Here is an 18,361-nt window from a genome sequence, read left to right on the forward strand (position 1 = left end):
GATCAAACCTGTGAGTTCCACGGTTCTTAGAGTCCTGTTTCCAACAAGCTTTTGTACTTGTAGCAAATGCAAACGTGGTTTGGGTTCTGATGATTGTCTTTAAGAAATTATCTAGGCCTGCTCTATTCCTACAATAGTAAAACTTATCTGAGAATTGAACAATGGCCCTGGAGAAGTATCAAGACTCTATAGAATTACCATTCAGCATTTTGTAAAATGGTGATATCTGGGCTACTCCCAGAGAACCTCAGGGAAATCAGTGACTCTGGCATGTTCTTGTTTCCCTGTGATCTCTGGATTTTTTAGTTCAGCAGCCATAAGCAATGGCACAGGGTGGCCTTTCCACGTGTTCCTGGAGAACAGCAGTCTTGTGCTGGGCAGACCTGAGCGTCTCCGTGGAGCCCTTGGAGCTGATGGTCTGGCAGCCAGCATGAGGAACACTGTTCATCCAAAGAAAACACACCAGCCCTCTAAAACTGTTTCATTCTTTCCTGGTCCAGTTTTGGAGTTGAACCTGCCCCTGCACCACAGGTCCTGTGCCCCCAAACTGAACTGACAGAGGGATTTACAAATGGCTTTTGGTGTGTGCAGGGCAGTTTTTTCATCATTCAAACACAAAAATGTATGCTCTGCAACAGCAGTGGGGGAAATTTCCTCCCATACAGTAACTGAGCTTTTTCCTAAAGGTGCCAGATGTGACGTCCAACATTTATGAATATATCACCCATCTTGTTCACAGAAATATTTCTGGGTTTTTTGTGAGTTTCTCTTACCTGTACTTTTTCTCTTTTTGTGTTTCAGTGTGACAGCGACAGTGATCAAGAAGAAAAGGTAAGAAAGAAAATCAGTATGGGGGCAAAACTAATTTATTGGATTCCCTTATTCCTCCTAATCTATTATTTTTTCATAGTTTCTTCTTGGACTAATCTAAAACATCTCTATACAAAGAAAATTTCTCTCTAATTTAATTTTGGAATAGACCTCCAAGGAAAGATAATCTAATGAATATTTTGGAGGCTGCACAGTTCATCTCTAAGCATATTGATGTCATGGTCTGTGTGGGTTGTTTATGAACACCAATCTCAGTACCAAACCTTTCCATGGCTACACTTCCCCTTGGAAGTTGCAACAGCAACTGAGTCTGTTGGTAACCCTCACATTTGCACTTCTTAACAGTTATTTAACCACTGTTAGTGCCTGTTGTGCTTCTCTGCAGGCAAGGGCCTGCAAATTCCAACTGAAGTGTTATGGTTGATATATCTATTTTTTAGAAATAACATTTGGAAAATGTACATTAAGTCAAGTAACACAACTTGCTCCTGGCTATCTCCATGATTTTGGGTTTCTGAGTGGGAAAGTGGAAAAAATTAATGCTGAAAGAGTCAGGCAATGGTCTCTGATGCTGCTTACTGTTTAGGAGACTAAGTAAGGAAGAGCTGGTATCTATACTGATGATATTGTGAACAGACTAACCTTCTTTCTTTGGCAAAACTGAAAGAATCATCACATTTCCAGGTTGGATTTTGTGATTTTTATTTGTATGTTGAGTCTTAAGGGATGTTTTGATAGTGTGATCATTTTGCTTCCTCTTTCCCTGGATAAACTGGAGGGTGGAAGTCAGGGGAGGGTAAAATAACGTCAGAAAATCTTGTTCCTATAATAATGTTGAACTGGTTAGAGTTTCATGAGTGGCTCTGTTAACCAGCTCCAAGGCAGGCCAAGAAGAGGAGAGATCACCATCTTAAGGAGAGATCACCATCATAAGCTGGTGTGCAATTTATCCAACAGCCAAGTGCAAATATGCTGTAAAATCCAGAGGGAAACAATGAGTACAAAAATCACCTTCCATGAATTAAATCAGTTTTCTACAGGGTTTTTGTAACAGGAAGCCAAGAAAATTCTCAAACCATTCTGTATATAACTTCCAAAGCTTTGCCCTTCAGCTCTTTTCTGAAGTAGAGGATTTTTTTCCTCATGTTTCTTAATAATTTGCTAACTGTGTTAAAGAACTGCTGTTTACTTTGAAATGCAATGATTTTTCTTGCATAAGGGAACTAATCATTAGAGTTAATCAGTGTGACAACAGAAAGGGGAGGTTTTGTTGGGTTTTTGCACAGAATATTAACCTCCACTTTTCAATATGAATTTTTAATGCATTACCATTACATTCTATCCTGTGAAGTGATTATTCATTTTCAGGATGTTCCTTATGCAGAGGAAGATGATAAACAGAATTTCAGCTTCTATGTTTATGGCACCCAGAACTAAAAGTGCAATTTCCTGTCACCACAGCATTTATGGAGCTGAACCTCTGTCTGTTTCACTGAATTTTTCTCTTGCAGCATTCCTGTATAAAAAGGTAGAGGCAGCTTTTGGGGATGGAGGGGGGATGCTGGTTCAGGATGATTTCCACGACACAATACAAGAGAGAGACTCAAGACTGTACCTCACACAGAATATCCCAGTACTTGTGTGGGCAGGATTTAAAATCCAGATGTGTATTTCATCTCTGTGATCTATATTTTGTCTTCCCCTTAATGAAATGAGATTAAGTGCAGACCCAAATAGCCCTAAAATTCAGTGCTTTTCAAATGTCAGAACCAGACCCACCTTTGAGCTCTACAGCTCAGGCGCAGTTCTGAGAGATGATTGCTCACCCTGGCATATTTATTCAGGCTGTGCTGGCAGCCCAGGCAAAGATCTAAAGGCCTTGTTCTGCTGTTAATTTGAATTCAGCATATGTAGCCTGTTATAAAATGCGAGACATCATCATTTGAGCAGGTCAAGCATATTCAGATGAAGACAAATGGTGCTTATTTGATTTTCTTAAAATCAGGAAATGAAAAAAGTGCTCTCTGGAGAAATCATGTTCTGCCTGACTTAGATGATAGACCAAGGCATGTACCCCAGATAAGAACAGGCGCTCATCGCTGGGTTTTATCTCTGAAGGACGGTGGGGACTGTCAGCTCGCTGACATGTGCATTATCCATGTCATTTTAAACAAAGTGACCTGTAGAAAAGTGCACTCTGCCGTGACGTGATAATGGGCTGTTGGATGACAGGTAAAGTACACACTATAAAGGAGGCTGTGCGTTATTCCTTTATTTAACTGACAAGTAGAAACTTCTTTTCTTCAGACAGGCAGGATCTTTCAGATCTCTTTCAATAGGACCCAGAAGATTTTTGAATTCCTGCTTTAAATAAAATACCATTTTTAGGACAAAAAGTTCCTGCGAGCACACTGCATTGGGAGAAGCGAGGATGGTGGGTCCTGCCCAGGGGAGCATTTCATCAGCAGTGCCCAACACCTCAGTTTTCATTAATTATCTGGAGAGCTGGGGGTGCTCAGCAGGATTAGAGGTTTGAAGATCCTTACTCAAATGCCTTATATCATGATGATATTGGCCTCCAGCTGTGGAGCTGTTCTAGCAGTGAATTGACAAATTGCTCTTGGTCGGACCTCACTCAGTGTGTTCTGAGGATTGTGGAGTTGTGCCCCTCTCACCACGCACTGCTTGGCCTGAAATGTTTCTGGGAAGAGGAGATCTGCTTTTCTTTAGGACTGTCTCTTGCAGATTTTGATACCCTGTTGTGTACAGAATGTAGGGTTAATTGCTGTAGAGCAATTCTGTACTCGCTCTTCAGAAAACGCAAAGGAAGCAATTTTGCTTCATTTAGGATTTTTGAGGGCAAACCCCCACTGATCCCCCGTAGGAGATCCACAAGAGGTAGAAGTAATGCATATAGATGTGTAATTCTGCTAGAATAAATGAAACCTGGAATACAGAAAGATAGACCAGGGCCTTTGAATGAACTATGGCAGATCAGTGTCAGGAAAGGTGTGTGACAGATGGAGGGGCTGAAGGATGAGCTGGTTCAGGCTTCCTTGGATGGGGCACTGTGAGCAGCAGATGAAGGAAGGAGCAGGACCTGGGAGCCTGAGGAGCAGCTGGATGCTGAGGGGAAAAGCGGTGTCTCAGCCTGCTCTTTTTTCTTTTGGATCCTTTTGGATCCATGCCTATGTGGCTGTGTAAATCACAGCTGACACCTGATCTCTGCTAGGTGATGGCTGTGCCTCCAGTCCGCCTTCCCCAGCCTTTACCTGGGAGCCAACAGACAGAGTCACTTTCTGTCTGTCTGCTCTCAAACCAGACCTTGCTCCAGAGGTTTCTGGGGAAGAAGAAACAAGGATATTTAACGGAAACAATGATGCAGCCCCTGATTAGAAGTGCTGTAGCTAAGGCTGTGTCAGCATCTCAATTTTAAATGACATATTTTGGGTGGATAATTTGTCTATTTATATAGATTCATGCTCCTTCACTTCAGTTTGACACACAGGACTGGACTGGAGCACTCAAAAGTAGACATTTCACCCTCCTGAAAAGGTTGCTGAAAAGTCTGAAGAGGTAGCAGGCATGTCTGTGGAGGGAGAGTATATTTGGAAGACTTGCATCAGAGTGAGAAGCACTAATTCATAGAGAGATGTCATTTTCCATCCTGGGATCCTTTCAGCAAATGCCACTGGGATTTCTTACTGAATCAGAAAAAAAGTATGGATCCTAGGGGAACTCCGATTTTCTCCATTAAAAAGTCTGTCAGTCTTACTCTTTGAGCAGGTCTCCAGAGCTGATAATCTAAAATTAGGGCAAGCTATTGCACAGCTGACAAATTTAAGTGCAACTGTATTATCTTTTGATATCTCGATACAATCTTTAAAATTATACCTATGGTAATTAATACAATATTAAAAACATAAGTGCAAACACAAAGTTTGTCTTCTGAAAATCAAAGGAAATCTTGTTTGGGAAGGACATACAAAGAGCTCTGATACGGAAGTCAGGTGCTAAAGATGAGGTAAGAAATGAGGTCCTGTTTTATTCTCCATCTCTACCATCTCTCCTCACCACTCTGTTCAATTTTAAAATTAAAGGCTCAATCTGAGGCACTTTAGTGATTTTTCACTTCTTAAGAAAATATTTCACTGATCAGGGGAGCTGCTTTGCAGTGTACACAGAGCAGGGCTGCTTCTGTCTGGAGTTGTACTTTGATAGGATGTGCAGCCTGAAAAAACCACTACTGATGCCTTAGTCCTGTGTTTATCTCAGAAGTGCCTGATCATTTCAGGAGGCTCTGGAATCCCAGTGAAATGAGGTCTCCCAGGGGCCAGCAGTGTCTGGCTGCAGCCCAAGTCCCTGCTGAACTGGGCTCAGCTTTGGTGCCCCTGGTGCAGGATGGGGAGGAGGACAGAGCTTGGCCAAACTGGTGCCTAAATTTGCCAGGTGTTGGCATCTGTTCAGAGGGGGAGAGTAACAAAGGGAGGGGATTGGGATTAGGATGAGTGGGTGTTATGCTTGCCAAAGAGCCTGTGCTGGTGGGACTGTGTTGATTCGTAATTTTTCTTTTTGAAAGAATTTTTTTTTTTCTTTGGAGAGAAAAATACTGGGCCATTAAAAGCACTAAGAGAGCTGAAGAATTATCTTTCTTGAATCAGATTATTTTTAATGATGATGCTGATACATCTGATTGCTTTAAATCAGGTACAAATCAAAGAATGGCATGGGGAATACCACAAATGACTCTGCTATGCCCAGGTAAAAGGGATGGCTATTTGTGTGTATCTGCACCAAAGCATTCACATCTGCACCCTCTGTATGTTTCTGCAGCACTTTTGGCCAATTATTTTGTGTGTGGACTTTGGAGAGACATTTTGGAGCAGCATTTTGGCAGATGTATGTCTCCCAGTTTATTTCACAGGCAGCATTTTAGGGTTTGGTGGTTAAATAACCACACAAGTGTTTATATGTTTGTGTGTATTTGTAGTTCATTTGAACTATGGAAACTCGACTGATAAGGGTAGTAATAAATGCTTGGATAAACCTAAGGGGAACTTGGGCAGGGCCTGCTAAAACCATGTCAGTCCATAGCTCTGGATCAATACAGAGTTTGTTGGTCATGAACTTCAGAAGCCATTTCTTCCTGCCCTGCAGACCTGGAATGTCTCTGCTGGAAGCACAGAGCATCCTGCTCAGCTGGGGCAGAGCAGCTCCATGTCCTCATCACTCCAAAGCATGTGTAGGACACAGCAAATTGTCCTTTGCAGGGGAAGAGGAAGAACCCAGAGCAACCCCACTACCAACTGTGCTGGAAAATACGTGGCCAAAGTAGGCAGCTGCTTTGCACAGGGCTGTGTTCTCTGTATCTGCAAAAGCTTTATCATAACTGGTGGTGAAATTGCTTTATACCATCTTATATGCAATATACATTACATTTTTAAACAGGTGCAATCCACTCTCACGGGGGCAGTTGCATCAGTTTGGGTTGTTTTTGTTTTGTTTTGTTTTGTTTTGTTTTGTTTTGTTTTGTTTTAGTAAGGTGCTTGGAAACCAAATTTTATTTGTGATATTTTTTCTTCACCCCTGGGAGGAATGAGAGAAGGAAGAGTCTGGGTAGCACTTCAAGGGAAAACATCCCTCTGGAGGGTGCCAGGGGTGTGGCAGAGAGACAGCTGGGAGCCAGCTACATTTATATTACCATGGCCATGCAGTGCTGCAGTAATATCTCTGCTCTTCTTATGGTTTAAAACTCTGCCAGGGTTTCTGTTTGGTGTTTATGCACTGCTGGAGTATAAATAATAAATTACAATTTACCTAGTCTGAAAAAATTTAGTCATAAAGGGAACTCTGAGCATTTATTGAGCTGTTGAAAGAAGGGCCTGCCATCAGAGTTGGTTTTTTTTTTTCATCCTGTTCTTCACAACCATAGGTGCAGCTATACAAAAATTGGGGGTGGTTTTTAAAGGAAAACTTCAAAATGTAAAGTGTGTCATGTCCAGTCTAGTAAGAAAAAGAAAGAGATTGGTTGTGGCCTTAGGTTGTGTGAGACATTCATGTTTCTCCCAGCCAGGGAACAGCAAGGAACCACTGGAGAAGAATTCCTGTGGGGCTGGGAGGCCCTGAGGTGCTGAAGGGGGACTGGATGCAATATGGGCTTTCATGTGGGAGCTCTGGGGAGCTGCTGGGGGGATCCTGCTCTCCCCAGATCACATCCCTCTGGGTTCTGGGGGACAGCTTGGGTTGGCACATAAAGGCTGAGAAGCTGTCAGGCCATTCAGTCCATGAGTGCTGCAGGAAGGGTAAAGCATTGCTCACCAGGGAGCTGGATACTCTGCATGGTGGGTAGGTACCAGCCACCACATTTGGCAAACGAGGGGAAACAGTGGCTGAGAGCACAGTTCTAATCGATTACTTCAGGTCGTGGGATACTGCTGTCTTACTGTTTGGCATATATTTATTTTGGCTAAGGGTAGGATTAGAGAAATCATTCCTCGGTATTATTCCAAAAACTATTTCTGCAAAGCTGTGATGTTTCCCACAAGGGCGGTTTATGCTGCATATTTGTACAGGTGTTGTCTTTTTAACTCTGGAGAATACAGCACCTTCAGCTTGCCCCAGGGGTGAAAGATCACCCAGGCTCTCTGTGCTAGCGAGGCTCCTGCAATCAGGAAGGATTTCTGACTGTTTAAGGCCCATTAGGAGGGAAGATAAGGCTCCTTTTCGTTCATTTGATGTGGCACACAGCGGGCCCCCACAGTTAGAGCGTGTTTGCTGTGGAGGATGCTCGCAGGTGCGGCTCTGCCGTCCTTTGTCACCGCTGTCACCCTGCAGCTCTGCCACCGTGTGCTCCTGTGCTCCTGCCCTCTCCTCCCCCCCACGCTCCCCTTCCCTTTTTTTTTTTTTTTTTTTGTACCCATTTCGTGTAGAAAATTTGTATTTACTTTGGGAGTGTAATTTGTTCCTCATGGATAATGTGACCCTTAGCGGAGCTGGATCATGGGTTAGTTGAAGTGATATTTTCCGCTAATGGTAGTCGTACATCATTGCTGTCAGCTCGGGTTAGGAGGCAAGCACATTACAGCTCCATTTTACCTCTGCAGGCATCTGGGATTATTTGCCATAACTGAGTATGACATGACCACACTACAGAGTGCATTAAAATTTTACTAGCTGCTCAGGCAAGTTCCTTGGCTCCAGCCTGCCTGCAGGCAGCCGCAGTGATGGATACCTCCGAGGTCCTGACTCGCTGCACCAAGGATACTCAATGTCAATGGCCCAAACAGGTTTTGCACTCCCCAGGGCTTGAGCCCAGCTCCTGGCAGTGAGTAAACAATGCAGAACTGGAGCAGGGGAGGGCAGGTTGGCACAGATGCCTCTCCAAGGGCCCTTGGCACGTTGGAAGCCCCGGCACTGTCACATCAATGTCTTGAGACACTGCTCAGCCATCAGGGCTTAAAAAGTGTCATTTGCAGGCTCTCTTGTGGGTATAAAAATAAAACCATTGTATGAAAATTCAAACAGAGAGGAAAAAAAACATCCAGGGCTGTGGAATGGTACGTGTTAAATGTGTAACAGGCATGGAGCATGATGCATAACCAATATGGAATATGCAAATGCAGCAAATGCTGATGAGTGCATGCTCATGTTGTACTCGATTTTCTGCTCTGTGCATATGTGCAGAGTCGTATTTACACCTGCAGCAGCACACACTTATGCCCAGTATTTTAATTTTTTATTATTTGTATATAAGCAATTAGTGTACTCATACAGGACCTTAGAATACCAGCTATAGCTTATCTGCATGTATATTATTTTGCAGCATGTGTTTTCATGTATACAAATGCCTACTATGAAAATCATAGACATTGCTTTCATTGAACGTATCTGTTTCTATAGATGTACATTATTTGCAATGTGTCTGCTTATATATATATTGACATTCCAAATTAGAGGTGTAGCTATACAGAGAAATATGTGCTCAGGAAACTTGGGGGAGAGGTTAAATTGAATATAGTAGTGGTTTTAAATGCTTCTCGAAAAAGCATAATATATACCCCATGATAATTTTATTGCAGCCTCCTGGTGGTTTTATAAATATCTACAACACACATTTGTGCTGCCCACAAGCTCTCCTTTCCACTAGCAGCACTAGTATCTGTAATAATTTCAGAAAAGGTACATAGTTAATAGAGCATGTTTCTGTAAGGTAAGCAGGAATTGTGTGTGTTTGAAATCCTCCAAGTTGGTCTCCTCTGTCCTCATTCTGTTGTTCCGTGAATTAGCAGACGGAGGAAGAATGGAAAAAATTCAGTGTTGTTTGTTTAGCTTCTTTGCTTTCTCTTTTAAAGTGCTTGATTACATTTGTATTCACTGTGAGATGAGAAGAGGGATAGGGGTGAGCAGCTCTTGGGCTTGTTGGGGGAAGATTGTTTGGGCTCATCGAGTCATGGAATGGTTTGTGTTGGAAGGGACTTCTAAGATCATCCCATTCCAACTCCAGAGTGTCCTTGAATCCCCACCTTTCCCTGTTCAATCCTGCCATCTGAGGTGCACTTCACTTATTCTGAAGTGTCCAAGGCCAGGCTGGACAGGGCTGGAAGCACCCTGGGACAGTGGCAGGTGTCCCTGCCCATGGTAGGGGGTGGAATGGGATGAGCTTTAAGGTCCCTTAAAGCCCAACCCTTTCTGTTTCTGTTATCTAGGGCTGAGTTTCAGGATGCGGTACTGATTTGAGGGTTTCTTTGGTCTAACACATTCCTGGCAATAAATATTCCCATCTTAATTGCAGCACTTGGAGCCAAACTTTATTATGCCCAAGAGTTTTACCTGTGCCTAGATTGTAGGATTTGATTCTCAGGAGGGGAGGAGAGAAGAAGAGATTAAAGATTTAAGCTGGTGATGTGCTCAGTGCTGTACAAGAAACAGAAGAGACACTTTCAGACATCTCTAAGGATAACATGCAAATTCCTAAAGCCTTCCCAGCAGCTTAGATCACAGTAAGAAAGACATTCCAAATGATAGATAGTTTTGCTTGTTCGCTTTATAGTGCTACATCTTCTTTTTTATATGTAGCAAAACTTTTATCAAAGTTCTATGAAGGGTGTACGTGGGAATGCCGGGCAAGGTTTCACTTTCAGGTGCCACTGGCGCAGAGTGAGTGAAATCACAGAGTGGTTTTCTGATCTTGCACGTAGCAAGTTGTGATTTCAGCTCAGGGAAGATGTGTGTCTGTGTCTGCACACAGTGCATGTGGCCACATGCTCTCTCTGTCCTGAAAGATGAGAATTTTAAACTTAATTTAGAACGTTTGAACTGACATCGCTTAGTAGATTGAGAAGTTGTGTCTGTTATTTTGTACAAGTGTCTGTAGACCTTCCACACGGAAGTAAGATGAGATATCCTGAAAGGAAATCTGTGTCCCGAAAGGTGATGGTCCAATTCTTGTGATCACCACACCCCCACGAAGCTGCTGTTGGCTGGATCTGAGCTTTGGAGGTGTGTTAATGGTATTGATGAGTGGGCACATATGATCTGTGTCTGTGGAGACAGACAGAAATTCAATCTGTGGATCTTGGAGTTTGGCCATGGCCAAACATATCTAGGTTATACAAAGTGTTCTTTAAGAACTACATGTTATTCAAGCATAATATTTATATACACTTTATACTCTTGAATAACATCTGTTTTTCATAACAAATCAGGTTTTATAATCATGTATAAAGCATGCTCTCCATTCCTGAATGTCTGTTCTCACTTTTCCTTGAAAAGAAAAAGGCTTGGGATTGAGAACTGAAATGGTGAGACATTTCTTTCGAGGTTTCTTTAGAAAGAAAAAAAAAAAAAAATAGAACAAAGTTATGGCAGTTATTTAATGGTTTTAATAGTCTTGGAGGCCACAGCAGATGTAACCATCTCAGGTTTCTTACAAACATATCCAAGGACAGGCTGAAAACAAGGAGACAGGAAATTAAATGCATACACCGATGAATTGAGGATTCCAGCAAGGACCTGGTTCCCTTAATGCTTCTCTCCGTGTGGCTCAGGCAGGGTATTGTGGGACCTGGAAGTGACACAACACAGTTCCTGTGTCTCCTGGATTCCAGAAATCCCCCAAACAGTGCAGAAGTGAAGAGAAGAGCACATGGATTGAATTAGGGCTGGACCTGCAGGTACCAGCAGAGTAAAGATCATTCTGGGCTTTCATCTTCCTGTTAATCCAGGGCAGGTTTGGCAAAACCTCTCCCTCCCTCCTCCCTCGTGGCACTGCCAGCCAAGGGAACCCGTTCTCCCAAGGTCTCTGTCTGCTCTGTCACCCTCCAGTGAACCCCTGGGTTCTTTGTTGGAAGGAGATGGCTCGGGGGGCAGAGGAGACAGAGATGTTCTGAGAGTCAGGGAGTGGGAGTTTTTAGAAAAGCAGATGTGCAAGCAGTGCAGGAGTGCCTGACCTTGGCTGGTGTTGGTGGAGAACTCCATGAATGTGCTGGAAGCATCTTAGAAGGGCATCACACAGGAAAAGAGGAAAAGCTTAAAACAAGTTTATCTGACAACTGGTGGGTTCTCCCAGGCTCCCAATGTGGGCACACCATGATGTAGCTACTGGTTTGGACACTGGGAGCTACTGGGGAGCTGGGTGTGTGGAGGAATTGGCATAAGGTGAACCTCACATGCTTTGCACTGGAAATGAGAGTCAGCCTGTGTGCACTGACTCCTGCAAGCCTTTCTGTGACCTCTGTGAAAAGTCTAGATTCACTTGCAGGCATTACCAAGATGCCTGGTCTGTAATTTTATTTTAGTAGGAAACCCCAAGAAGACCTTTGTGTCTTTAAAAATTGCCTGGCCTTTCTAATTCATGCTGAACTCTCTTCTGAAAATGCACCACTGAATTTCTGGGCTTTGCAGGCTGCCTCAATATCCCATTTCAGCTGACTCTGGACAGGCAGACAATATTAAACAAGGTTGTTCATTCATAACAAAAGCATCCTAATTGAGTTACATTATTACATTAACTGTAGCAATCAGATTGAACCAAATCACTGAGCGATAATGTCATTTTCCAGGGTATCATTTGTAGGAACCAGTTGTCCTGTAAGATGCAATAACTCACTTAATCCTGTGGAGTTTATGGTGACTTATGTATCATATCAAATTCCTTACTTTCAGAGAAAAACTGAGCAGTTAATGCATGGCTGCGAATGTGCAAGTGATGAATTTATAAAGAAACATTTAGCAGACAAACTGAAGACAAACTGAAGAATGAGTGATAGTCTCTAATAATCTCAGAGAAAGGGGCTGTTCTAGGAACGGGTAAGACATGAAGCATTTTCGAACTGTGAACTTCTGCCAACACATGGGTGGTTCCGTTTGTTTCAGGGGCTGATAGATGGCTGCTTTATTGGCTCTGAGCTGCCCATTGAGCACAAATTCTCAGCCAGAGACTGAGAAGGATAGAGGTGAATTTTGGATTGTACATGCCAAATGTTTACAAGTAACCTCATTTAGAAAACTTGGTTTCTGATGACATTTTTTATGCGATGCCAGGACACTGCTGGGGATTCCTGTTAATGCATTTAGAGGTGTTTGGAGTTCTTTTGTTTGTTTTTTGTAAAATCATGATGAGGAGAGGAGATGAGGAGAGGTGTCAGGCAGTTCAGAGCAGAGGGATAAGAGGTGGGACAGGCCAGGGTTAGACCCACTGAGGTGTCCCTGGAGGGTCACACTGGTGGGCACTGGGAATCATCCAGCCTCCCAGTTCACATGTTTCTCTTCCTGTGCCCTGCTTTGTTCCTGGCCCGCAAAAGCATTTAAACTCCCAGGAACTGGGTTTGCCTCAGGCATTGATAGGAGCTCAGTGCAGCAGCCTGTGAGTGTGTTCCTTCTTTGTGGTGTCTCTGGTTCAGGAAATCTCGGGGCTGCAGCTCCATCCACCACAGAGTGAGGGGTGTTCAGACTCCTGAATTCTGAGTTTACCTGCTCATGGGAGCTGAGAGCCTCGTGTAAGACCCTTCCAGCCCCTCACTGCCTGGAGCTGAAGAGGTGGAAGTGCTGCCAGCCCTGTGCAGTGCAGCCCCTGCTCTTGGTGACACTCTCAGGGTCACTCTGCTGATGGTGCCAATGCCCAGAGGAGGGTAGGAGGGCTGCTGGGTGGTGTCAGTGTTAGGGGACACTACAAGGATGGGCACTTGTTCTGAATATGGCAGAAATCCTCAGCATCTCCTATTCCCAGGAAGATACAAATGTGCTGGAAGATGGTAGTTACTGTGTGACGTCAGAAATGCAATGGAAGAAAGGCTCCATCAGACTTCCGTAGGATCACCGAGGAGCTTTTATTTCTCTTCCCTGGTGCAAGAACAAGAGCAGCTCTGACCTTACTCCTTGCATGGTCTTTGTTTGTGGCTCCATTTCAGTGTAAACATAAGGTTCAAGACGGGAGACATTCAGCGACAGAAGCCTGAAATCCAAGTAATGTTTGACTGTTTTTTGTACCACTGTTTCTTGAGGCAGCCCTCGAAACCCCATCCACACTGGATTCCTGTGGACCTAGGCACAGTGCAGACAGACAGAAACCTTCCTTACTCTCAAATCTTTTCCTAAAAGTGAATGATATTGTATGAAATTAAGGGGGGATTAAATACAGATAAATGAAAACTGCATAGGGAATGGTTTGGGTTGGAAGGAACATTAAAGAGCATCTTGTTCCACCCTCCTCTCCATGAATAAATATATAATTCATGTCAGGAAATACAGGTCTCCCAGATCCCATGCTCAGCATTCAGAGTTCTGCTTTATTTCTGGTTTTGGTTTGTTTTATTTCTCTGTTTAGTGGTTTCTGATGGTAATTTGTGTTTTGCTTTTGAACCAGGGGCCTTGGTGCATCGCTGCCCCTGAGTGCCAAGGGCACAGGTTGTGTGATGGTCACGGTGTTCTCCAGGACATTCTGGAGACCAGCAGTGGTCCCTGGTATCAGAGATCTTCAGGATCCTCTGATGCTACTTGCTGTAATCCCAGCAAGTGTTCCCTGAAGCAGAAGACTGCACAGTGGGACCTGTCAGGTTTGCTCACTGAGCATCTCCCAGGGCTGCTGGGATGGAGGGGGTTCCTGCCCTTGGCCCAGTGTGTGACTTCTGGGGGTCCTGGGGGCAGGGGGAAATGAGAGGTGACCACTTGGCACTGTGCATTCCTGGGGGTTTAGCTGATGTGACAACTGGGGCACTTTCTGTGTTTCTTTTCTGTGCCTGATTTATATGTACGGTTACAAAATACTTATTTAAATTAATTATTGTCTTTAAGTAATTTAATGCTTGTTTTTGTTAATGGGAAACCTGACTAAAGAGCTTTCAGTGAACTGCTGTAGCAAATCATTACACACTCCCTGCTACTTCCTGTGGTAACATTAATCAGAATGGACTCATTGGCTACTAATGCAGATGCTGCATGTAATTCATCATAAATTTCATTGTAATTTATCAGTAGTTAGTGTCCACTTATTCTAAAGTGCTAGTGACACAAAAAATTCCATTGGGGATAGGGGTCACCCTACTTTACAGACACTGAGGAAAATAGAATGGTTTGGATTGGAAGGGACCTTAAAGACTCTGTAACTCCAGCTTCACAGCTCAAAAAGGCCACAGTGCTCCAGGGACACGAGTCCAGCAGTATTTCTTTAGGTATTTCTTTAAACACAGATGGCATATGGACTGGTGTCCTTCCTGGATTTAGGGACGATGGCTGTGTGTCATTTGGGCTGGGCTGTGGGGTGGAGTCCATCACTCTGGAAAAGCAGGAAAGCTGATACTTTGGTCTTCTGGGCCAGGGAGAAAAAGCAGAGTGCTCTCTGTGACTCCATGAAATAGGCTGAGGGGCTGAGCTGAGCAGTGTTACGTGTTTTTCCAGGAGGAATAAAGGACTGAAGCTGAAAATGCTCTTTACTCTGCCCTTTTTCACAGGGGAATGACACATTTTTTCTGGAAGTTCATTCTTATTCATAAGATTATTTTTTCTACATAAATTCACTAAGGTTTAGTCAAAACTTCCTGTAACCACATTGCTCAATATATAATCTGTTTACCACAATATTTGCCATACCAGCTAAATACATTAAGGAATAATACATAGAATATATAGAATAATACATAGAAATATACATAGAAAATTACTAGATGAGCAGGAACCAAGTTACACTTAAGTGGTGTGTTAAGGATTTTTTGTGAGTAAACAGCAAGTCCTAGAACCAAAGCATGCCCTGTATAACATAACATCCACTTCAAAATGAAAGCTTTTCTGCTAAAACATGAAGCTGTGGGCTGCAGAGAATAACAACCTGGAGCAGGAAGTGGACAAGAGTAAATGCTTCAATTCACATTGAAATGATTTCTCCTGCCTAGTATAATTTAACCTGCCCACACTGCTAAACTTCTGTGTTACACAGTCCTGTCAGACTGTCAGGAGGAATGATAAGCCTCCTGGAAGCCTCAGCCTGTTACACAGGGAGAACATTCCAGCCAGAATTTCCTTGTTCATTTTTAAGACTTTTTGCTTGGTCTCTCAAGTATAAAGATTACCCTACTTCATGACCCCAGCCTCTTGTTAGTTGATAGATGAAATCTTTTCTTAAGATGAGTCCCTTGTCTTATTATATTTGCAGAATTCAACAGTTCTCTTTAAGCTTCCTGGCTTACTGCCAGAAGTGCATGGCTTTGTTACCCAAAAAATTGCCTTTTTATTAACAGGAAGAGGATCTCTGCAATGGCAAAGGTGTCAATCTGCTTCCAGGTGAGGGAGAACAATTTTTAAAAGTCTGATCTCACACTTTGGCCACTGCCAATAACTACAGAAAGAATAGCAGAGAACTGTTGTAGTGGTTGAGGCTTTCTTGTTTGACTGGTTTTTAATTTGAAAAGCTGGGATATAACAAAAAAAGAAAAATACAAGCTGTAGTAATTTCTGTGTTTTCCATGTTCTTTTAATCTCAAATCACTATAAACTGTAGTCTGCATACCCAGGAAAAATGCACATAACGTAAACTGGGCTTTGGCTTCAATCTCAAGAACTGGTGCTGTAAAGCAAAGAAACTCACATGCACATCTCAGTTAAGTGGTGTTTGGGAACACCTGAGCAGGGCTGTGTCAGGTGGGTGCTGTAGAAGGAATATTGCCTGTGCCATCCAGGCTGGAATCTGGCCTTTGCAACAGCTCAGCTGCTCAGGATTGTGGATCATCACTGATTTCTGTGTCACACCAGACACATTTACCTCTGCCTTCCAAGTGAAGTGAATCAATCAAATGAGGCTTCCTAGGGATTCTCATTTAAGAGCTTCAGGGCTTTTTCATGTGGCTGCTTACTCAGGAGAAAAAGATTTCAGGCCACAGCTAATCAGACAAGTGATTCCACTTACCTGAAATATCGGAACTAGTTAGGAAGAGATTCCTCTAGCAGGAGGCATTCATGCTTATCTGTAGATGTTGTTAAAGCCTTTTTTTCCTCTTTTAGATAATGACTGGCTACTGCACTTTTCTGAATTTCAGTAAAGGTGGTGAATAATTGAGAGGGGTGGAAATAATTAATTTCAGTACCAATTGAGAACCAGTTGTAGTGACAGATACTTTATTTCACCTTTTTTTGCAGGAATCACTGTGTAATAAAACTCCTAAGCACATTTTCACAAGTGCAGAAACACTAATTCAACTTTGTAAGAGACTGAGAGGTAGAAGACCCAAGCAATATGCTGAGCAATAAACCCCCATAGGCTTATTTAACTGATTGCTGCCTACAGGACTTGGATAAATTTCTAAGGACACGAAGAACAGTGAAACAGTGAAGCAGGAAAAAGGGAATTCAAGATAAAGCACATTTTGAAGAGCTCTTTAATTAGTTACTTTAATTAGTTACAGATTCATATTCTAGTGTGTGTGATTTCCCACCACCATAAAAGCATAATGAGAGATTGCCGTGTAAGGTTCCCTCCCCCACTGTGGAGTGTCTTGCTTTCAAATCCACAGTAAGTACCATCACATTCCCTTCTTTCTTTTGCTAATATTGACCTTGTAAGGGGCTAGACTTGCAGTTGTTATAAATCAGTCCAACACTGATTGCTACTGAGCTTTCTTGATTTGCATCAGCTAAGGCTCTAGCCAGAGTGTATCCTCTGAGCATGAAATGAAGACAGAAGTCAGTGCTAAATGAAGTTGACCCTTTCCTTTAATTTGCAGTCAGTGGAGGGGTTCCTGAAATTTGAATTGCCAGGGCTGTGTCATTTGTGTCCCTTGGACAGTCACAGTTCAGGTCACACTGCCAGACTGCCTGGCTAAGACCTGATTGAAAACCTGAGCATGTTTGTTCTTACCCCACTTTTATATCTGGGATAAAAAATTATCTCAGTGCCCTTGCTCAGGTGTCAGGACAGTTAACAGGGGAGAGGCCGTGATGGGCAGGGAAGTAAAACCTGCAATCCATCTCATGAACTGCACTTCTCCCTGGCAGAGCAAATCTCTCCCAGTTCTTGCTCCTAACAAATCCACCATCTTACCTCTTTTTGCACATGCTAACATGAATCCCTTGTAGTTTAAATGTCTAAAAGAAGGTGGTGGGACTGTGACCACTGTAGTCTGTCATAAGAAGGGTTATGCTGTGGCAATTTCATCTGCAGGGGGGTTTGTGTGGATCTTTCAATATTCAGAAGCCAGCCAGATCTCATCTGATGTCCTCTCAGAAACATGGGATCCTTTGTGGGTTTGTTACCATATGTTAAGCATTTCCCAGGAGTGTTGAAGTGCTTAATGCTGAGATCTCTTTGTGGCTTTTCAGTTCAGAGTTCTGATTGTGAAGACACGAAGGGAAGAAATGACTGGGAGGCTTTGTCACCTGATTTCATCTGAACAAGTGCTTTTCCCCCTTGGTCAGATGTGGGACAGAACAAGAATCACCTAAATGTAGATAGATTGCAGTAACACATGACAGTTCTTTATTGGTTTCCATTGCCTATGCTGCTCATTTCCCCAGAGGAAAGGGCAGCTAATACTGTATATTTTTTAACATAAACCAAAGGGAAGGATAAGCCAGTGCATATGAAACGATGGCTCTTTATTCTCCATATGCACTGAATTGAATTGCAATTTCCTCCTTTTATTTTCTCTTGGTTCTCTGTATGTCAGAGCAGCCAGGTATGTTTGTAGTCCTTCACCAGCAGATGATCACTGGAGGCCCACAGGTAATGAGTGGACACACATGGTGAAGTGGCAGGGTTTTCAGGCACAGCTCTGCTAATGAATTGATGGTACTACAAAAAGGCTGGGGGCAGTCAGGCCCCCTCTGGGCAGGGGAACTTTTGCATGCTCCCATTTTAGCTTATATCAAACCCTTTCTGTCACTGCTGTAGGTATCTCACACCTTTATTTAGATTTGTTTTTTTAGCCTTCTCATCATGTCCCTATATAAATTCAGCATCTGTGTACTTGAGGAGCTCACAGTCAGTACTTTCCCTTTGCAGAATTTGGGCTTCTCTCTTCTGCACTAGGGCACATCATTACCGGGG

The 18,361-nt window shown here is 43.1% G+C and overlaps 1 protein-coding gene across 2 annotated transcripts in view; it reads left to right on the plus strand.

The window, feature by feature from the left end:
- Positions 1 to 18,361, plus strand: part of AUTS2 (activator of transcription and developmental regulator AUTS2) — a 774,806-nt gene that overhangs the window by 536,329 nt on the left and 220,116 nt on the right. For both annotated transcript variants that reach the window (XM_062507061.1, XM_062507062.1), the window contains exon 5: positions 802 to 831. In XM_062507061.1, coding sequence (XP_062363045.1) covers positions 802 to 831 — 30 coding nt within the window. The remainder of the gene's footprint in view (positions 1 to 801; positions 832 to 18,361) is intronic.

The sequence above is a fragment of the Cinclus cinclus genome, chromosome 22, assembly GCF_963662255.1.
Source record: "Cinclus cinclus chromosome 22, bCinCin1.1, whole genome shotgun sequence".
Taxonomy (NCBI): domain Eukaryota; kingdom Metazoa; phylum Chordata; class Aves; order Passeriformes; family Cinclidae; genus Cinclus; species Cinclus cinclus.